The following is a 23,014-nucleotide window of genomic DNA, read 5'->3' on the forward strand; positions in this document are numbered from 1 at the left end:
CCCCCAATGTACTGCAATGTGCATGGTTCCCTCAATCCACTGCACTGTGCATAGTTCCCCCAATGTACTGCACTGTGCATGGTTCCCTCAATGTACTGCACTGTGCATGGTTCCCTCAATGTACTGCAATGTGCATGATTCCCTCAATGTACTGCACTGTGCATAGTTCCCCCAATGTACTACAATGTGCATGGTTCCCCCAATGTAATGCAATGTGCATAGTTCCCCCAATGTACTACAATGTGCATGGTTCCCCCAATGTACTGCAATGTGCATGGTTCCCTCAATGTACTGCACTGTGCATGGTTCCCTCAATGTACTGCAATGTGCATGGTTCCCTTAATGTACTGCAATGTGCATGGTTCCCTCAATGTACTGCACTGTGCATGGTTCCCTCAATGTACTGAAATGTGTATGGCTCCCTCAATGTACTGCAATGTGCATGGTTCCCTCAATGTACTGCACTATGCATGGTTCCCTCAATGTACTGAAATGTGCATGGTTCCCTCAATGTACTGCAATGTGCATGGTTCCCTCAATGTACTGAAATGTGCATGGTTCCCTCAATGTACTGCAATGTGCATGGTTCCCTCAATGTACTGCACTGTGCATGGTTCCCTCAATGTACTGCAATGTGCATGGTTCCCTCAATGTACTGCAATGTGCATGGTTCCCTCAATGTACTGCACTGTGCATGGTTCCCTCAATGTACTGCAATGTGCATGGTTCCCTCAATGTACTGCAATGTGCATGGTTCCCTCAATGTACTGCAATGTGCATAGTTCCCCCAACATACTGCACCGTGCATGCTTTTTTCAATGTAGTGTGTTCCATTCCCACTATGATAGTTGAAAGTTGTGTCAGCATCAAAGAAGCGCATTGAGAGTCTTTTATAAACACTTATTCCAACATAGTGACAGTGATACTAAGAGTTGCAGAGATCCAAGGGTTTTAACATCACTACGTTGCATCTGAGCTTTAAGATTGCCTACAGAGACATGTTACTGGTGGTACCAGTCATTACAACCAGACCCTTTGACCCCGATATTTATGGGGTCATAATCATTTATCAGCAGGACCTCATTATCATTATTTTGGTTGCGTTGCCCGCTCAACAGCCGACCAGATTGACAGGCTGGTCGGCTGTCGGGCGGGAAAGCCTGCAGTAGAAGGCCGCAGTTGGGACCATTGGGGACGGTCCCCTGCAATTATCAAAGATCGTGGGGCATAAGGGGGTGAGTGGATCGGACCGGCAATCAGGTGGGAGGGAAAGGTCATGGGGCATGGGGGGGAGGTCAGCAGATCACTGGCCAGAAGGCTCATGATCACAGGTTTGGGGGCGGGGGGAAGTCGACCGATCGCGGCAGCGAGGAGAGGCTGCAATCGGCAGAAGGTTTGCTTGAGGGGTCGGAAGAACATTCCTGCTCCTCCTGGCTCACAAGCAGTGCTGGAAAAGCACTTAGCTGCTGGATCCGGCTGCTCTCATCTCCATTTAGTTGCCGGGTTTCCCGAAATCCTGACGGCCAACGTTAGATTTAAATCAGGCTCCTAACTGCACTGTGGGAGCCTGATTTAAATATTATAATGAGGTGTCCCGTCTCTCCAGAGCGGGACAAAGACAAGCCTCGCGACCCGGCGCCGTAAAAATGGTGGCAGGCATGTACGCGGCGAGTTGGGGTCACGTTTTGTGATTTTAAATTTTTAACCCCTCCCCCCTGACCCTCTCCGGCCCATCGTGAGGGGGTTAATATCGACCTTAAATGTTTGCAGGATCTGCATCTATTGTCACGCTGAAACAGCATATGTTCTCAAGATTGATGTGCCTGTGGTCCAAACTGAATGCTGTACTCAACGTGGACAGTGATAAGTGACTGTGTTTGCCTCACTGGGCAAAGGAGAAAGAAGTGAACCTTCAACCAAAAGCAAAATACTGCGGCTGCTGGAAATCTGAAATAAAAGCAGAAAATGCAGGAAAAGCTCAGCAATTCAGGGCAGCATCTGTGGAGAAAGAAACAGAGTTAACATTTCAGGTCGAAGACCCTTTGTCAGATTTCCTTCAACAGAAGATTTTTCATCAGAATCAGAAAGGGGTGAACCTTCACATGGAGGATGAAGTTTAGTTTTGTACGTTCTGAAGTGCAAAAGAACACGCAAAAGCCCATGTGCGGGAAGACATTTATTACACATATAAAACATGGCTTGAACATGCAGACAACATGCTTTAGGAAAGTACTTCAATTAAATAGGACTCAATTATAAAGATTTGCTGCGTTGCCACTTAATTCCTTGGGGTGCTCAATCATTTAAAAAAATTCATTCTCAGGAAGTGGGTGTCGCTGGCAAGGCCGACGTTTTTTGCCCATCTCTTGTAGCCCCGAGGAGATGGTGCCTTCTTCTGTTTGTTTCAACTGAGTAGCTTGCTAGGCCACTTCAGACAGCAGTTAAGAGTCAGCCACATTGGTGTGGGGGTTGGAGTCACATCCTATATTAGGTTAGGATCAGATCAGCCATGATCTTATTGAATGGCGGAGCAGGCTCGAAGGGCCGATTGGCCTACTCCTGCTCCTATTTCTTATGTTCTTATATCCGCAGTGGACCGGGGAGGGGGGCAAGAGACACTCCAGACATATACCCAAAAGGCAGAGGGAGACAGCAGAGGACGAAGTTAATGCCAGACACACAGCATCATGAACATGGATGCAGTGCAGGAAAAAGTTCAATGCTTTGACATGAGTGGTCAAGGTGAGTGAGGTCAACTGTCAAATGGCGTCTCCTACCAACTGCACCACGAGCCGCATCCACTGCTCCACACACTAAACCCCCCCATCACCCACCTACCAACAAACTCTTTCCATCAGAACTCAACTCTTCCAATCAGATGCTTCCTCTCACCCTTAGTACACATTACTTCTGTTGCAAAGCGCCTACCCACAACTCACAGGCCACACACACTGGCAGCTATTCAACCATGACAGGCACATCACCCAGACACACGTCCCGCTTTCTCGCAGAAGAAGGTGGTGCATATCAGGAGGCAGCAAGTGGCAGTGGCGTTTAGCCCCTCAAGCCTGTTCCGCCATTCAATGAGATCATGGCGGACCTGTGACCAAACTCCATATACCTGCCGTAGCCCCATATCCCTTAATATCCTTGGTTCACAGAAATCTATCAATCTCAGATTTAGAATTCACAATTGAGTTAGCATCAACTGCTGTTTGCAGAACAGCATTCCAAACTTCTCCCACCCCTTGGGCTCGATTTTGCAATGGTGGCGGGTTGGCAGTGGGTGGAGGCAGATTCAATCATGGCTTTTAAAAGGGAACTGGATAAGTACTTGAAAGTAAAAAAATTGCAGGGCTACAGGGAAAGGGCGGGGCAGTGGGACTAGCTGGATTGCTCTTGCATAGAGCCGGCGTGGACCCGATGGGCCGAATGGCCTCCTCCTGCACTGTAACCTTTCTATGATTCTAAAGAAATGTCAAGGCTGTAGAGCAAGGTAGTGATTTGGGTAAAAGCAAGCAGTGTGTGTTAGGAAGGGACAGAGAGTTCAACAAAGGTAATCGGGCATTAGTGACTATGGTCACATCAGGGAAAAAAAGTTAAAATTAAAGGTGCTGTATCTGAATGCACAAAGCGTTTGTAACAAGGTAGATGAGTTAACGGCACAAATAGAGATAAAGGGTTTTGATCTAGCTGCCATTACTGAAACGGGTTGCAGGGTGACCAAGATTGGGAACTAAATATTCCAGGATACTTGACTTTTAGAAAAGACAAACAAAATGGAATAGGTGGGGGTGGCCCTGATAATAAAGGATGAGGTAAGGACAGTGGTGAGAAAGGATCTTGGCTCTGAAGATCAGGAAGTAGAATCAAAATGGTTGGAAATAAGAAATAACAAGGGGCAGAAAACACTGGTGACCCCCTAAGAGTAGTTATAGTGCTGGACAGAGTATAAATCAGGAAATTAGAGGAGCATGTAACAAAGGTAATGCAGTAATCATGGGGGACTTTAATCTTCATGTAGACTGGGCAAACCAAATTGGCAAAAGTAGTTTGGAGGATGAATTCATGGAATGCATTCAAGACAGTTTTCTAGATCAATATGTTGACGATTCAACTAGAGGACAGGGTATTTTAGATCTAGTATTGAGTAATGAGACAGGACTATGTTCCCCACCCCCCACCAAGCTCTGGAATTCCCTCCCTAAACCTCTTTGCCTCTCTCTCCTCCTTTAAGTCGCTCCTTAAAACCTACCTCTTTAACCAAGCTTTTGGTCACCTGTCTTAATATCTCCTTATATGGCTCGGTGTCAAATTTTGTCTGGTAACGCTCCTGTGAAGCACCTTGGGTCATTTTACTACGTTATAGGTGCTATATAAATTCAAGCTGTTGTTGTTATTGCCCAAGGAAACACCTGTTATCTTTGAGGGAAGTGGCAGTAGGGATTGTGGATGCTTTGGTAATAATTTTCCAAAATTCTCTGGACTCGGCAAAGGTCCTGGCAGATTGGAAAACTGCCAATGTAACACACTTATTTAAAAAGGGTAGTAGGCAGAAGGCTGGAAATTATAGACCAGTTAGCTTAACATCTGTGGTGGGTAAAATTTTGGAGTCTATTATTAAGGAGACAGTAGCAGAACATTTGGATAAACATAATTTAATAGGACAAAGTCAGCATGGCTTTACAAAGGGGAAGTCATGTCTGACAAATTTGCTTGAGTTCTTTGAGGACATAACGTACAGGGTGGATAAAGGGGAACCAGTGGACGTAGTGTATTTAGACTTCCAGAAGGCATTCGACAAGGTGCCACATAAAAGATTATTGCTCAAGATAAAGAATCACTGGATTGGGGGTAATATTCTGGCATGGGTGGAGGATTGGTTATCTAACAGGAAGCAGAGAGTTGGGATAAATGGTACATTCTCGGACTGGCAACCTGTAGCCAGTGGTGTTCCGCAGGGGTCTGTGCTGGGTCCCCAACTCTTTACAATCTATATTAATGATTTGGAGGAGGGGACCGAGTGTAACATATCAAAGTTTGCAGATGATACAAAGATGGGAGGGAAAAGTAGAGAGTGAGGAGGACATAAAAAACCTACAAGGGGATATAGACAGGCTGGGTGAGTGGGCGGAGATTTGGCAGATGCAATACAATATTGGAAAATGTGAGGTTATGCACTTTGGCAGGAAAAATCGGAGAGCAAGTTATTATCTTAATGGCGAGAAACTGGAAAGTACTGCAGTACAAAGGGACCTGGGGGTCCTAGTGCAAGAAAATCAAAAAGTTAGTTTGCAGGTGCAGCAGGTGATCAAGAAGGCCAACGGAATGTTGGCTTTTATTGCTAGGGGGATAGAATATAAAAACAGGGAGGTATTGCAGCAGTTATATAAGGTATTGGTGAGACCGCACCTGGAATACTGCATACAGTTTTGGTCTCCATACTTAAGAAAAGACATACTTGCTCTCGAGGCAGTACAAAGAAGGTTCACTCGGTTAATCCCGGGGATGAGGGGGTGGACATATGAGGAGAGGTTGAGTAGATTGGGACTCTACTCATTGGAGTTCAGAAGAATGAGAGGCGATCTTATTGAAACATATAAGATTGTGAAGGGGCTTGATCGGGTGGATGCGGTAAGGATGTTCCCAAGGATGGGTGAAACTAGAACTAGGGGGCATAATCTTAGAATAAGGGGCTGCTCTTTCAAAACTGAGATGAGGAGAAACTTCTTCACTCAGAGGGTAGTAGGTCTGTGGAATTTGCTGCCCCAGGAAGCTGTGGAAGCTACATCATTAAATAAATTTAAAACAGAAATCGACAGTTTCCTAGAAGTAAAGGGAATTAGGGGTTACGGGGAGCGGGCAGGAAATTGGACATGAATTTAGATTTGAGGTTAGGATCAGATCAGCCATGATCTTATTGAATGGTGGAGCAGGCTCGAGGGGCCGATTGGCCTACTCCTGCTCCTATTTCTTATGTTCTTATATGTTCTTATCTTAATGAATCGCAGATGGAAGTGCCTGTACACCAGCAGTATGATATTTGAATAAAGTTTCTAGTGGCCAAGAATCACGCTTGTCCTGTGAGTGTATTGTCCATTATAAGCTGTTGTGAATTACAATCAATCTTCAGGCCATCATTGCATGAAACAAACAGATTGACCCCAAGGCTAAGCCTACACTCTACATACACTTCGTGCCATGAGATGAAAGGGAAAGTTTTGATCAGATGCGTGTGATCAGACTGTCAGAACCCAAAATAAATGAAGCCCAAAATCATCAGGGAAAAATCTATTTAAGTTGACATATTATTGGATTAAAGAGGCAATTATGGGCTTGAAGAGTTGCCAGAGAGTTTTTAATGATGCTTTTATTCCAACAATGTGTTGCCTCTTTGCCTTCTTCTCCAATGTCTCCGCTGCTGAAGGCACTGCCCAGTCCCAAAAGGTACCAGGCATGATCCCTGGTCTGTGCTGAACTAACTGATCTCAGCAGGGTGGCTGAAAGGACCTTGCAATTGGACCTCGGCAACTTTGGATTGGGGAGAAGAGAAATCAGCCTGAGTTCTCCGTTCCTGGTCAGCATCCAGCAGTTCCAACTGGACAGTGCTCGTGCGCGTCTGTGCATGTGTGTGCGTTTATACAAGAAATGAGGGTGGTGTCAAGCTTGGCTGAGATGCATCCCATAATTAAATAGCCAGCCGATACCCCCTGTCTACCCTCACACTAGAAGAGCAACCAATTGGTCGAAGGGCCCAGCATCCTAGTAACCAGCATGAGTTAGTCCGAAAAGATGGGGAGAAAAGAGGGAGAGAAGAGCTCCCTCACCACCCTCCCTGGCTGCATGAAGGGGTGGTGAGGGTCTGAATCAGTTTAGTTCCTGGCACAACTTGCACTGAAAACTGTGCTCCGCAGCTGTCAGTCTGTTATAAGCTGTGCGTTTGTTTTAATATAGCCCTGCTTTTTTAAAATGATACTCACGCTGTTTCATTTTTACATAGACACCTTCGAGTACACGGATGACATCGTTCATGTTAAAGGAGAAAAGCCAGTGCAATGTTTACCTCACAGCTTTCCAATGCTGACAAGGGCCTTTCGTTGATTGTTTGATAAGATCTCAGTCTGGTAGGTACAGTCTGTGCCGTCTCATTACGAAGGAGATTGCAACCAATTCACTAATGTCTCAGTTCAATGCACAACCATTTAATATTAAAAAAAAACCCAGAACAATCCAGTAGGTGAGAGGTTTAAGTCTGGAACGCAGTCTGTGGCAGCTGGGGTGCGTGGTACCTTGGTGTACCAATACAGAGTGTCACGACTCAGCCCCTCCCATCCCCGGGGCACTGAAGCAACTGCAGGGTGGTCCATCTTCTAACCTGCTGGCCTCCACATCGTACCTTGCCTCACAAACATGGGCAAAACTGACATCTTACTACGTGAGGAACCTGTGCAAGGGGAAGCTTCCTTTACACTGTCCCCAACTAAAACTCCCGGGTCAGGTACAGCACAGGTTATATAAAAAAGACTTGCATTTATATGGTGCCTTTCATGACCTCAGGATGTCCCAAAGCATTTACAGCCAAATAAACATATTTGAAGTGTAGTCACCGTAGTAATGTAGGAAACGCAATTCACGCACAGCAAGGTCCCACAAACAGCAATGTGATAATGACCAGATAATCTGACGTTGGTTGAGGGATAAATATAGGCCAGGAAATCGGGTAGAACTCCCCAGCCCTTATTCAAAATAGTGCCATGTGATCTTTTACATCCATCTGAGAGGGCAGATGGGGCCTGGGTTTAACATCTCATCCGAAAGATGGATATACAGGGCAAAGCTCCCTCTACACTGTCCCAGCAAACACTCCCAGGGCAGGTACAGCACGGACTAGATACAGAGTAAAGCTCCCTCTACACTGTCCCAGCAAACACTCCCAGGGCAGATACAGCACGGGTTAGATACAGAGTAAAGCTCCCTCTACACTGTCCCAGCAAACACTCCCAGGGCAGGTACAGCACGGGTTAGATACAGAGTAAAGCTCCCTCTACACTGTCCCAGCAAACACTCCCAGGGCAGGTACAGCACGGACTAGATACAGAGTAAAGCTCCCTCTACACTGTCCCATTAAACACTCCCAGGGCAGGTACAGTATGGGTAGGAACATCGTAGGAACATAAGAACAGGAGGAGGCCATTCAGCCCCTCGAGCCTGTTCCACCATTCAATTACATCATGGCTGATCTGCACCTCAACTTCATTTGCCCGCCTTTGCTCCATTTTCCTTAATACCCTTATCCAACAAAATCTATCTATCTCAGTCTTGAAAGTTTCAATTGACCCCACAGCCTTTTGGGGGAGTAAGTTAGATAAAGAGTAAAGCTCCCTCTACTCTGACATTTCAGCAGTGGGCATGCACCCTAAATCAGGGAGATCACCCAGACATGACATCTCAACTTTCAACCACAATCATCCTTGCAGCATTTCTGTGATTAGCAATTTAGTTCTGTGAGGTTTTGTGCTGTGGGCCTGTGCTCTGTAGGAACCCACTTACACCAAACTCACTGCAGCACCTTCTCTCCCAGGAACGTTGACTTCTATCAACCAAAATTGCAACTCACTGGTAGCAAAGGATATCGGCCCTGAAATTCCATGAGTCCTGCTCCACTAATGCAAGTCCATGGATCACACAAAGGGTAGTGGAAATGTGGAACTCACTCCTCCAAAAGGCTGTGACTGTGGGGTCAATTGAAACTTTCAAGACTGAGATAGATAGATTTTGTTGGATAAGGGTATTAAGGGATATGGAGCAAAGGCGAGTAAATGAAGTTGAGTTGCAGATCAGCCATGATGTAACTGAATGGTGGCACAGGCTCGAGGGGCTGAATGGCCTCCTCCTGTTCCTATGTTGTTGACCCTGTCCCAGATTGTGAGATTGGATTGATTTAAATGCTATGGGCTGACGTAAGAGAAGCTCATCCCAACAGCACACTGGAAAATTCGAGTGGTCCCATGGTGGTGAGTGAAGGCCCGGCACGGGCAGGGAATACGAGGCTCCCAATTTTGTCTTCTGCTCCTCCGTGCTCCACCCTTCTCCGGCCCTCGGAATTTCAAGCCCATGGTCTCCATGACATGTTGAATAGACATGGCAGCCATTATGCAAAGAAACCCGACAGCAGTAAAGAGACTCAATGATTACTTTTGGTGGCCAAGCCAAGTCAAAGTCTCTATTGTGAGTATTTCAATGATTGGACGCAGTGCTGGGTCTCAATCGGCAGCATCAGCTGTCGTTTAACAGTCGTACTTTGGTGCCCTGTTTGACTAATAAATTGAGTGAGCAAGGGGCACTTGTTTCCTGGGCCTATATGGATATGTGTTTATAGAATATTTTTTAGACTCCATACAGATGGGTATTTAACCCAATTCAGCTGGCGATGGTAATGAGTGGCAGTCATGGGGTGCAGAGCTGTACACAAAAATTGAGGATATTTAGGATCTCATTGGTTACGTCAAATGAGGAGGAACTTCAGCCAGAATGGGAAGCTTGACCTGAATAATCTAGAGAAGCAAACCTAAAACCACCACCAACTATTTGCTCGCCTGCGATCTACTGACCCCCAAGCAGCTGATTGGAGATTGGCCTGATATAGAACTGGAAGAGCAGCATGTAAAGGGCTGCTGCAAGAAACACCTTTGGGACTTTAAATGAGACAGGCCTCGTCATTGGCCTCATTGTAAAGGTCACTGTAGTTCTGACCCATTTTTCTCTGTCTCACCATCTGCCACCCCGGACACGACTTCTGCTGCATGCGGCTTTTGTTCCTGACCGACGCCTCTTCTTTCTCCATCCTTTCCTCGTGTCCTTTGCTCTCCATAGTTTTGTTGTAAGAAGGGATCTTGAAGACAGCATTATCATTCCTGTCATCCACCCTATGGAAATCACGCACACAATAGCAAAGTTAGCTTAGTCTTTTAAAGGAGGCACAAGCCCATAACACTGTAATACCAGTTCTTTTCATTGCGTTCTTACTCTGCTTGGTCTCATGTACAGGTTTACTGGATTCAATTAATGTGTCCCTTATTGAAAATCCTGGGATATTGGTGGAGAGAATACTATAAAACTATCAACATACTAAACTTAGTCTAAAATGTAAGGTAAAAGCATTGGCTGACGTGGCAGTCTCACGACGACACCAAACTGTGGTAGAATTAGGAGTCGCCTTGCAGTTTGCGACTTGATGAGATCCCGATCTCATCTGGGGCACCTGGAGGATTGAGCAAAAGCCAGAGTGTCAGTCATACCTTGCACATCACTCACAGGCAACCCAATGAGTAACATTCACAAGGGTGATGTGCTTTCTTGAATGGGTCATGGTGTGTGGCAGAACGGGCAGGAGGTTAGAAAACCTCGAGTAAAATGCTGACACATTGGAGAAAGGCAACACTGGCTGATGTTGTTTGCATTTTCTTCACTTTTTTGGAATACCATTTTTGTGTTGTGCTTGGTTTGTTCTAGGGCAGGGGAATAGTCTCTGTCTGCGGCCAGTAGATGTTGTGGATTGAAATGAAGGATCTCAGCTACATTGTGGAGCATCGATGCTGCGTTTTCATCTTGTTGATATGCTGCTTCGCCCACTTCAATAACCGGTCTCTGAAATTGGGGATAGATAATACTCGAGTCTTTATACAGCACAGCAAAACCATTAGATAGCTCCATAAGGAACTCCAGTGCTGGCCTATTTGGCCTGTTGATGGCACATGGTTTGGTAGCAGTGGTTGTTGGAAAGCCATAGCTGGCAACAGCTGGAAGCTGACCATGATAAGCCAATGGTTGATGGCACCAATGGCCTTCCTCCTAATTCCTTGCGCCCCTTGCTTCTTTGACATCAACTTACTCCTCATTCCCTGCTCTCTCCGTCCTTTGAAAAAGACTTGCATTTATATAGCGTCTTTCACGTCCCAAAGTGCTTTACAGCCAATGATGTACTTTTGAAGCGTAGTCACTGTTGTAATATAGGAAACTGACGCTGACCTACTCCTCGTTACTTGCTGCTCCACTGTTTCTGCCCTCTGGAACTTCTTCCCTAAACACCTCCACCTTAGCATCTCCCTCATTGGAAGAAACGTACATAGGAACAGGAGTAGGGCCTTCGGCTCCTCGAGCCTGTTCTGCCATTCAATTAGATCATGGCTGATCTGTATTTTAACTCCACTTACCCGCCTTGGTTCTATAACCCTTAATACCCTTACCTAATGAAAATCTCTCAATCGCAGTTTTGAAATTTTCATTTGACCCCCAGCCTCAACAGCTTTTTGGGGGAGAGAGTTCCAGATTTCCACTCCCCTTTGTGTGAAGAAGTGTTTCCTGACATCACCCCTGTACGGCCTAGCTCTAATTTTAAGATTATGCCCCTTTGTTCTGGACTATCCCACCAGAGGAAATAGTTTCTCTCTATCTACCCTCTCAACTCCTTTAATCATCTTAAACACCTCAATTAGATCACCCCTTAATCTTCTATACTCAAGGGAATACAAGCCTAGTCAATGCAACTTGTCCTCATAATTTAACCCTTTTAGCCCCAGTATTATTCTGGTGAATCTGCGATACACCCCCTCCAAGGCCAATATATCCTTCCTGAGGTGCGGTGCCCAGAACTGAATGCAGTACTCCAGATGGGGTCTGACCAAGGCTTTTGCTTTAAATGCCTTTTGAAACCCTTCTCTATGACCGTGCTTTTGTCTTCCACTTGTACTCTTGCTGTTCACCCATTAGATTAGTGAAGTTTGACCTCATCTGAGCGACAGGTCAAAGGTTTGACATGTTTTTTTTGGCTGACTCCAGGAAGTGAAAAGTGCAGGAGATAGCTTTCTGACAGCTTTGGGAGGAAGAGTCAGTGATTGGAGTTATCTCATTGTTGGTGATGAGGGGGGTAGTTCTATGTTCACCACTAATCTTCTGTGCTGGGAGCAGTGACTAATTGTTATTAAAAGGGAGTGAGTGAAGAGGCCAACCTTGTCTGCTGTGAACATAAGGGCCAGTGGGTAAATGGGGAGAGTCAGGTGTCAGGGCATTAATACCGTGGCCCACGGGGCCCCAGTTAAATAAGAGGCCCCGGTGGGCCGCTGTTCAATATTCAGCCTGCCTGTTACAACCCGAGGAGATCAGCCTCCCGGTCCTCAATCCCATTGGAACAAGAAGTCACCCGTCAACACCTGCAAGTCCCAGCATCGGAGAGGAGAAACCCGGCCTTCTCCATTGAGGTAGGTTTTTGGTGGGGGGGGGTGGGGGAGGTGCCGTTGTGCGTGAGGTGCAGAGGAGCACTGGATGTTCTTGTTGTCGAGGGGCTCAAAAATTCTTAATTTGGCTCTGGGGAGAGTTGGATGACCAGTTAAGTCTCCTCTTCAGGTCAATGGATGAGTTTAAATAGAAGGGAGTAGTTGAGTAGTTCATCACCTCCAGAAGTATCCTTAATGTGTTAAATTTTGAGACAATCTTTCTGTAAATGTTCTTCAAGGTGAATATTTTCCTTTGAACTCACCGGATATACCAGTTGTCTCCAAGTCCGTATTTTTTTCCACAGATTCCCAAACGAGGAAACAGGCACCTTGGGAGTCGACGTTCAAGAAGAAGAGATGTTGCTGCAACCTTTGATTCAAAAAGAAAATATTTCAGCAAACAGTTTTACAATGACGGTCAAAGTATCATTAAAACAGAGCTACCAGATAGAACTACTGCAACTTCTGGGACCTGGGTTTCAACTCAGTCCAGACAGATGACTGAAGGTTTTCTCTTTCAAACAGAGAATAACTTCATTACCTCTAGCACCCAGCAGACAGAGGGGATCTTCATCCCTTCTAGTACCTATCAGATAGAGACCTTCATCACCTCTAGAACCCAACAGACAGAGGGGATCTTCATCCCTTCTAGTACCTATCAGATAGAGACCTTCATCACCTCTAGAACCCAACAGACAGAGGGGATCTTCATCCCTTCTAGTACCTATTAGGCAAATGTCATTGGGGGTAGAGCCAGGAGGAAGAACTCTCTTCACTGGAAGTTCTCACTAGCCTGGTGGAGCCTGGAGAGTTGAAGCTTACTGGTCTCGGGATGGATAAAGGTGGACCCCAATGGAATCCAGGCCAGGGAAGTGGTCTGGACCCTTGCAACAGGGACTATTTTTATTTCAAGTTTTGCTGATCTATGTAGGGTGTCGAGGGGAATATGGCCAGGGTTGGAGGGAAGCCTGGGCAACCCCATCTATCAATGATGGGTGGGCTCCAGAATTTCTAGTCGTATGGGGCAGGTGGGCACCAGAGATAAACCCGTAGCGGTGTTGGAGTGCGTCTGCCCCATATAATTTATGTATTGGGGTCAGAGCTGGAGGGCATCAGCGGGCATGATCCCGCGTAACTATCGGGACTGTGTCCTGAGGAATTATGTCCATCCGGACAATGCACAGAGCTGGAATAACGAGGTCACTGATGTCCTGTGAGGTACTGACTGAAGCCTGGAATGACATCATGCGATATTATCATACAAACTTCTTAATATGTTCATAACAAATTCCTTTGATGACTATTTTAACAGAGGTGTTAACTCATGTCAAATAAATAGATTAACACCTCCATTAAAATAGCACACAGAAAATGCTGTGTTATAAATACATTAAGAGCAAGAGGATAACTAAGGAAAGAGCAGGGCTTATTAGAGACCAAAAAGGTAAACTATGTGTGGAGGCAGAAGATGTGGGTATGGTTCTCAATGAATACTTTGCGTCTGTCTTCACAAAGGAGAGGGATAATACAGGGATTGTAGTTAAGGAGGAGGAGTGTGAAATATTGGATGGGATAAACATAGTGAGAGAGGAAGTATTAAGGGGATTAGCATCTTTGAAAGTGGATAAATCACCAGGGCCGGATGAAATGTTTCCCAGGCTGTTAAAAGAAGCCAGGGACGAAATAGCGGAGGCTTTAATAATGATTTTCCAAACTTCACTGGATACAGGTGTAGTACCGTTGTTTAAAAAGGGAGCAAAGGATAGACTGAGTAATTACAGGCCAGTCAGCCTAACCTCGGTGGTGGGCAAATTATTGGAATCAATTCTGAGGGACAGGATAAACTGTCACTTAGAAAGGCACGGACTAATCAAGGACAGTCAGCACGGATTTGTTAAGGGGAGATCATGTCTGACTAACTTGATTGAATTTTTCGAGGAGGTGACAAGGAGGATCGATGAGGGTAGCGCAATTGATGTAGTCTACATGGATTTTAACAAGGCTTTTGACAAGATCCCACATGACAGATTGGTCAAAAAAGTAAAGGCCCATGGGATCCAAGGGAATGTGGCAAATTGGATCCAAAATTGGCTCAGTGGCAGGAAGCAAAGGGTAATGGTCGATGGGTGTTTTTGTGACTGGAAGGCTGTTTCTAGTGGGGTTCCGCAGGGCTCGGTACTAGGTCCTTTGCTTTTTGTGGTATACATTAATGATTTGGACTTAAAAGTAGGGGGCATGATTAAGAAATTTGTGGATGACACAAAGATAGGCCGTGTGGTTGATAGTGAGGAGGAAAGCTGTAGACTGCAGGAAGATAACAATGGACTGGTCAGATGGGCAGAAAAGTGGCAAATGGAGTTCAATCTGGAGAAGTGTGAGGTAATGCATTTGGGGAGAGCAAACAAGGCAAGGGAATACACAATAAATGGGAGGATACTGAGAGGTGTAGAGGAAGTGAGGGACCTTGGAATGCATGTCCACAGATCCCTGAAGGTAGCAGGACAGGTAGATAAGGTGGTTAAGAAGGCATATGGAATACTTTCCTTTATTAGTCGAGGCATAGAATATAAAAGCAGGGATGTTATGCTGGAACTGTATAAAACACTAGTTAGGCCACAGCTTGAGTACTGCGCACAGTTCTGGTCACCACATTACAGGAAGGATGTAATTTTACTAGAGAGGATACAGAGGAGATTTATGGTTGAGAAAGGCATGGATGTTAGGGAACTTGGGGAAATAAATAGTGATGTCTTGAGGAGTGTACATATTACAGAGAGGGAGGTGCTGGAAGTCTTAACGCGCATCAAGGTAGATAAATCTCCGGGACCTGATGAAATGTATCCCAGGACGTTATGGGAGGTTAGGGAGGAAATTGCGGGTCCCCTAGCAGAGATATTTGAATCATCCACCGCTACAGGTGAGGTGCCTGAAGATTGGAGGGTAGCAAATGTTGTGGCTTTGTTTAAGAAGGGCGGCAGGGAAAAGCCTGGGAACTACAGACCGGTGAGCCTGACATCTGTAGTGGGTAAGTTGTTAGAGGGTATTCTGAGGGACAGGATCTACAGGCATTTGGAGAGGCAGGGACTAATTAGGAACAGTCAGCATGGTTTTGTGAGAGGAAAATCATGTCTCACGAATTTGATTGAGTTTTTTGAAGGGGTAACCAAGAAGATAGATGAGGGCTGTGCAGTGGACGTGGTCTACATGGACTTTAGCAAAGCCTTTGACAAGGTACCGCATGGTAGGTTGTTACATAAGGTTAAATCTCATGGGATCCAAGGTGAGGTAGCCAATTGGATACAAAATTGGCTTGACGACAGAAGACAGAGGGTGGTTGTAGAGGGTTGTTTTTCAAACTGGATGCCTGTGTCCAGCGGTGTGCCTCAGGGATCGGTGCTGGGTCCGCTGTTATTTGTTATTTATATTAATGATTTGGATGAGAATTTAGGAGGCATGGTTAGTAAGTTTGCAGATGACACCAAGATTGGTGGCATTGTGGACAGTGAAGAAGGTTATCTGGGATTGCAACGGGATCTTGATAAATTGGGCCAGTGGGCCGATGAATGGCAGATGGAGTTTAATTTAGATAAATGTGAGGTGATGCATTTTGGTAGATTGAATCGGGCCAGGACCTACTCCGTTAATGGTCGGGCGTTGGGGAGAGTTATAGAACAAAGAGATCTAGGAGTACAGGTTCATAGCTCCTTGAAAGTGGAGTCACAGGTGGATAGGGTGGTGAAGAAGGCATTCGGCATGCTTGGTTTCATTGGTCAGAACATTGAATGCAGGAGTTGGGATGTCTTGTTGAAGTTGTACAGGGCATTGGTGAGGCCACACTTGGAGTACTGTGTACAGTTCTGGTCACCCTATTATAGAAAGGATATTATTAAACTAGAAAGAGTGCAGAAAAGATTTACTAGGATGCTACCGGGACTTGATGGTTTGACTTACAGGGAGAGGTTAGACAGACTGGGACTTTTTTCCCTGGAGAGTAGGAGGTTAAGGGGTGATCTTATTGAAGTCTATAAAATAATGAGGGGCATAGATAAGGTCGATAGTCAAAATCTTTTCCCAAAGGTAGGGGAGTCTATAACGAGGGGGCATAGATTTAAGGTGAGAGGGGAGAGATACAAAAGGGTGCAGAGGAGCAATTTTTTCACTCAAAGGGTGGTGAGTGTCTGGAACGAGCTGCCAGAGGCAGTAGTAGAGGCGGGTACAATTTTGTCTTTTAAAAAGCATTTGGACAGTTACATGGGTAAGATGGGTATAGAGGGATATGGGCCAAGTGCAGGCAATTGGGACTAGCTTAGTGGTATAAACTGGGCGACATGGACATGTTGGGCTGAAGGGCCTGTTTCCATGTTGTAACTTCTATGATTCTATGATTCCATGTTGCCAGGATTGGAGAATTTTAGCTATGATGATAGATTGGATAGGCTGGGGTTATTTTCCTTGGAACAGAGGAGGCTGAGGGGTGATTTGATTGAGGTGTACAAAATTATGAGGGGCCCAGATAGAGTGGATCGGAAGGACCTATTTCCCTTAGCGGAGGGGGTCAATAACCAGGGGGCATAGATTTAAAGTGATTGGTAGAAGGATTAGAACGGAAATGAGGAAAAATCTTTTCACCCAGAGGGTGGTGGGGGTCTGGAACTCACTGCCTGAGAGGGTGGTAGAGGCAGAAACACTCAACTCATTTAAAAAATAGCTGGATGTGCACCTGAAGAGCTGTGATCTGCAGGGCTATGGACCAAATGCGGGAAAGTGGGATTAGGCTGGGTGGCTCATTTTCGGTCGGCGCGGACACGATGGGCCGAATGGCCTCCTTCTGTGCCGTAAATTTTCTATGATTCTATAATTCTAAAATGCGTTAGGAAGTATCATTGTCCAACAGGATTCCAGGCTTTTCTTCAAATGATGTTCATATGGACATACAAAATAGTTGATTAAAGACCACTAGGCCCCCTTCAGTTCTCACCCCTTCCATTACAGGTCCAGCCTCAGTCCCCACCCTCCCCAACCTCTGGTAATGCTGACACATGAGGGAGGCAAAAAAAAGTTAAAAACTGCGGCCAGTTTCAGGAAGAACTCTGGGAAATACCTCCTGTAGAATCAGAGAATATTACAGCACAGAAGAAGGTCTTTTGACCCATTACTCTCTGAAAGAGCTAACCATATAGTCTCATTCCCCTGTCCATCGTGTCTCTCCTGGCTCTCTGATAGAACGATCCACCGAGACCAATTTGCCTGTCCTTTCCCCATTTAGCTCATTGCATCTGAACCGACACTGAAAGAACGATTCATTTCGTCCCATTCCCTCGGCCTTTCCCCATTCGGTCCATCGTGCCTGTGCCAGCTCTCTGAAAGAGCTGTCCATTTAATCCCATTCCCCTGCCTTTTCCCCAGACCCTTTAACATTTTTGCTTTTTCAAATATTTATTCACTTTTCCCTTTAAAAGCTATTCTGCTTGCCCCACTGTCTCTGGTCTGGCATTTCATGCCCTGAAACCCTGTGTGTAAAAAAAATTCTAACCTTTCCCTTCGTTCTTTTGATTATGATCTTAAATTTATACTCACTAGTTAATGATTCACCAACCAGTGGAAATGTAGCAACCTCCAGAAGACCACAGCTACCAATGATGAATCATTGGACATACTGAACTAACTTCTCCCTCCCGCCCAATATCCTTAATTCACTTTTGTAACTTCATCAGTCTGGTGCCAGTATTGATACAAAACCTCACGGTCAATGAAAGCTTTTTTTATTTGTTCTCATGATGTGGGCAACATTGGCAAGGCTGCCCATGGCTAGCTGACCTGAGAAGGTGGTGGGCCTTTTTCTTGAAGTAATTTTGTTACAACTGAGGAGCTTGCTAGGTTGGAGTCACATGGAGGTTAGACTGGTGCCCTTCTGACAATTCTTACAACAGCCCTGTCATTTTTATTTCCCTGCATCAAATTTATTGAATTCATTTTCATAATTTGCTCTGGTGGGATTTGAATTCACGCTCTCTGAGTTACTAGTCCAGGACCTTAACCGCTACACCGTACTGAAAATATAAAGTAACCATATCACTTGGCTTTAGTCCAATTACTATTTGGATCAGCACCACAGATATAAAATCGATGCACTCTCAAAAAACAAGGAATTATATATTTTTCCCTACTTTTTCCACTAATATTCTCCTCTCCTGAAGGCTTTGATTCCTTGATGGGAATTGGATTCTTTGAGTACCAGTGATCCTCTGGTACCTTCCTTACTGGTCATTCTTCAATGAATGTCAGTAAGTGATTCAACCATGAGGGGCCTCACAGCTGACCCTCAATCATAAATGATGGTAGAGTCCAGCAAGTGAGTGCGAAGGACAAGGCTGAAGCGTTTGCAAACATCTTCAGCCAGAAGTGCCGAGTGGATGATCCATCTCGGCCTCCTCCCGATATCCCCACCATCACAGAAGCCAGTCTTCAGCCAATTCGATTCACTCCAGGTGATATCAAGAAACGGCTAAGTGCATTGGATACAACAAAGGCCCCGACAACATACCGGCTGTAGTGCTGAAGACTTGTGCTCCAGAACTAGCTGCGCCTCTAGCCAAGCTGTTCCAGTACAGCTACAACACTGGCATCTACCCGACAAAGTGGAAAATTGCCCAGGTATGTCCTATCCACAAAAAGCAGAACAAATCCAATCCGGCCAATTACCGCCCCATCAGTCTACTCTCAATCATCAGCAAAGTGATGGAAGGTGTCATCAACAGTGCTATCAAGCGGCACTTACTCACCAATAACCTGCTCACTGATGCTCAGTTTGGGTTCCACCAGAACCACTCGGCTCCAGACCTCATTACAGCCTTGGTCCAAATATGGAGTAAAGAGCTGAATTCCAGAGGTGAGGTGAGAGTATCTGCTCTTGACATCAAGGCAGCATTTGACCGAGTGTGGCATCAAGGAGCCCTAGTTAAATTGAAGTCAATGGGAATCAGGGGGAAAACTCTCCAGTGGCTGGAGTCATACAGAGAACAAAGGAAGATGGTAGTGGTTGTTGGAGACCAATCATCTCAGCCTCAGGACATCGCTGCAGGAGTTCCTCGGGCAGTGTCCTAGGCTCAACCATCTTCAGCTGCTTCATCAATCACCTTCCCTCCATCATAAGGTCAGAAGTGGGAATGTTCGCTGATGATTGCACAGTGTTCAGTTCCATTCGCAACCCCGCAGATAATGAAGCAGTCCGTGCCCGCATGCAGCAAGACCTGGACAACATCCAGGCTTGGGCTGATAAGTGGTAAGTAACATTCGCGCCAGACAAGTGCCAGGCAATGACCATCTCCAACAAGAGGGAGTCTAACCACCTCCCCTTGACATTCAATGGCAGTACCATCACCGAATCCCCCACCATCAACATCCTGGGGGTTACCATTGATCAGAAATTTAACTGGACCAGCCATATAAATACTGTGGTTACAAGAGTAGGTCAGAGGCTGGGTATTCTGTGGCGAGTGACTCAGCTCCTGACTCCCCAAAGCCTTTCCACCATCTACAAGGCACAAGTCAGGAGTGTGATGGAATACTCTCCACTTGCCTGGATGAGTGCAGCTCCAACAACACTCAAGAAGCTCGACATCATCCCGGACAAAGCAGCTCGCTTGATTGGCACCCCATCCACCACCCAAAACATTCACTCCCTCCACCACTGGCGCACAGTGGCTGCAGTGTGTATCATCCACAGGATGCACTGCAGAAACTTGCCAAGGCTTCGTCAACAGCACCTCCCAAACCCGCGACCTCTACCACCTAGAAGGACAAGGGCAGCAGGCCCATGGGAACAACACCACCTGCACGTTCCCCTCCAAGTCACACACCATCCCGACTTGGAAATATATCGCCGTTCCTTCATCATCGCTGGGTCAAAATCCTGGAACTCCCTACCTAACAGCACTGTGGGAGAACCTTCACCACACGGACTGCAGCGGTTCAAGAAGGCGGCTCATCACCACCTTCTCAAGGGCATTCAGGGATGGGCAATAAATGCCGGCCTTGCCAGCGACGCCCACATCCCATGAAAGAATAAAAAAAATTGCGTTCTCACCCAATGTCCATGCGCATAAGCAACAAGGGTCAGTGGATAGCAATGAGTGGTAGGAACCCTGGCTGATTTTCCCCTCCCTGCATCCTGCTGATGCTGATTGCAACAACCCAGCCGCTGGGCCCCCCGCTGAGGCCAGATGCCCGTTGACTTAATTTTAATTTTGCACCTGCGCTCTCCAGAAGTCATCGCGCTCCTTTGCCACTCGCCGAATCAGTTCGCCCATCATGTGGATAACGAGGAAAACCATGATGGCGAAAGCAAGCAGGGTGTATATGGCGTACAGGAACCGTGCCATGTCAGGCTGGATCACTTCCGAATTGAGTGGCATGTTGACGAGCCCGAAGAAGAGGAGGTACATGGTGAAGAGAACGGTGCTGAAATCCACAAAGCGTTCCCACTTTGCAGGATCCAAGACTTGGAATGACAGGTGGGTACCTGGAGAAGGCAAATGGTACGGTCAAACACTGGATGTTACCTGTGCAGGACAAGAGGAGCAGGAAGGACAGAGACAGAGAGAATCGGAAAGGAGGGATGAAATGTAGACAGATGGACAGAGACAGAAAAGGAAAAAATAGAGAGGTTTCGAGAGAGAAAAGACAAATTTTGGGAATTTTTACTCTTATGGACGGGTGAAAAATAAATGCTAGGGAATCGGGAAGCCTGATTTACACCTCAGCGATTTTTGCCCCAAGATAAATGTTAAAATTACCCCCAAAGGGAGAAATGGGAGAGATGAGAGAAATAAAGAGCAAGAGAATGCAATAAGGAGGGATAGGTGAAAAGATTTCCAATCAATGGACCTCCCCAAACAAACTGACAAATCCAGAAACCCTAGGAGTGAGAAAAATAGAAAGAAAAGTGGATAATGAAAGTGAGAGAGATAGAAAGAGACAGAAGGAAAGAGATAGCGAATGAGAGACAAGAGGAGAGAAAGAAATAGAGAAAGAGAGAAAGAAAGGAGGGAAATAAAGAAAACAAAATATATGCCAGTAATTTTCACAGGGGTTTCCCAATCTCCTGCTGTCACATTGATGGAAGATCAGCGAAGACCCTTGAGAAACAACCATTCCCACCATCTCTCCGGGATTTGTGCTGAAGTTATGGTGGGAGATCAGGGAAGCCCTGCAGAACTTCTACCTCAATATGAGATGGAGAGATAGAGAGAGAGATAAAAAGAGAGGAAGAGAAACAGAGAGAGAAAGAAAGGGAGGATTTGGAAAAAAGGAACAAAGGAGGAAAGAATGAATTGCATTTATATAGAATTTTATCATGCTCTCAGAAACACCTTTAAGTGCTCCACCTATAATGAGTTACTCTGAAGTACACAGCTGTTGTTATGTAGGAAACATCACTGGATGCTTACTGCATGTGAATGCCAGGAGGACAATGAGCATCAGCACCAAGTATGGCAGTACAATCTCAAATATTATCTGTGGAAAAAAAAGAAACACGTCGGTAAAAATTTAATTCAAACTGGTTAACTTCCTGCGGCACTGCTCGCAATTTATATGGACTGGACTCTCACCTCTCCAGCTGCCACTGATGGCCGGTGCTTCACATATCATTATTGGAAATGGGACTGAGCTTCAGACTGAGATGCTGGAATTTATTTTTGCGTTCAATGCCCATTGAAATTAAAGGAAGGGAAATCAGGTGGGTTCTATTACCGGTGCCCGACCCTCCAAACCAAATTTTCCTTTCTTTGCTCCGCCAGTAAAGATGGAAATCTGATAGATAGATAGATAGATAGATAGATAGATAGATAGATAGATATGCAGAAAGATAGATAGATAGATATACAGAAAGATAGATAGATAGATAGATAGATATACAGAAAGACAGATATACAGAAAGACAGATATACAGAAAGATAGATATACAGAAAGATAGATATACAGAAAGATAGAGAGATAGATATATAGATGGATAGATAGATAAATATACAGAAAGATAGATAGATAGATAGATACACAGAAAGATAGAGAGATAGATAGATAGATATACAGAAAGATAGATAGATATACAGAAAGAAAGATAAATAAATAGATGGATGATAGATATACAGGAAGATAGATAGAGTGATAGATGGTGTTGCAAGTTTTAATCTTGTCTTAGATATCATCTCGAGTACAGTGGTGCTCCCATAAGCGGTCTGAGTTTCTTATGTTCAGGTGCGTGCCCGTACTGCCCAATATCTAATTATATGAAGGTATATCCCCGGGGTGTAAATACATGATCCCCTTGTGATCTGAACTGGATATTGTATCTTTCGCATGTGCCCTTGGGTGTGCTTCTCCAATCTTTTCCCTCAGGCGGTCAGAGGCATGTCCAGCACTGTCCAGCTAAAAAGCCCCCCCACCAAAAAAAAATGTCCCAGAAGCTTTTTCCCAGCTCACCAAGTTAAAATTGTTACTAAGGGAGTGAAGGGAGAGGTTAGAAGACATTTCCTTACTCCAAAGGTTGTTGGAGATTTGCCAAAGGAAATGGTTGAGGCAGAGACCATTGTGTCCATTAAGGGAAGAGTGTTTTTTTTTTATTCGTTCACGGGATGTGGGCGTCGCTGGCAAGGCCGGCATTTATTGCCCATCCCTAATTGCCCTCGAGAAGGTGGTGGTGAGCCGCCTTCTTGAACCGCTGCAGTCCGTGTGGTGACGGT

At 45.5% G+C, this 23,014-nt stretch overlaps 1 protein-coding gene across 1 annotated transcript in view; it reads right to left on the reverse strand.

Annotated features, from left to right (window-relative positions):
• Window positions 1-8,887: 8,887 nt before the first annotated feature.
• The window catches only part of LOC137341415 (transient receptor potential cation channel subfamily V member 6-like), a 79,203-nt gene continuing 65,076 nt past the window's right edge, over window positions 8,888-23,014 (reverse strand). Inside the window, exons 12-15 of the mRNA XM_068004527.1 lie at window positions 21,722-21,788; window positions 20,525-20,793; window positions 12,536-12,642; window positions 8,888-9,926 (exon numbers count right to left, since the gene is read on the reverse strand). Of these exons, the coding sequence (XP_067860628.1) occupies window positions 9,698-9,926; window positions 12,536-12,642; window positions 20,525-20,793; window positions 21,722-21,788 (672 nt within the window). The 3' untranslated portion in view covers window positions 8,888-9,697. The remainder of the gene's footprint in view (window positions 9,927-12,535; window positions 12,643-20,524; window positions 20,794-21,721; window positions 21,789-23,014) is intronic.

The sequence above is a fragment of the Heptranchias perlo genome, chromosome 23, assembly GCF_035084215.1.
Source record: "Heptranchias perlo isolate sHepPer1 chromosome 23, sHepPer1.hap1, whole genome shotgun sequence".
In the NCBI taxonomy this organism is placed as follows: domain Eukaryota; kingdom Metazoa; phylum Chordata; class Chondrichthyes; order Hexanchiformes; family Hexanchidae; genus Heptranchias; species Heptranchias perlo.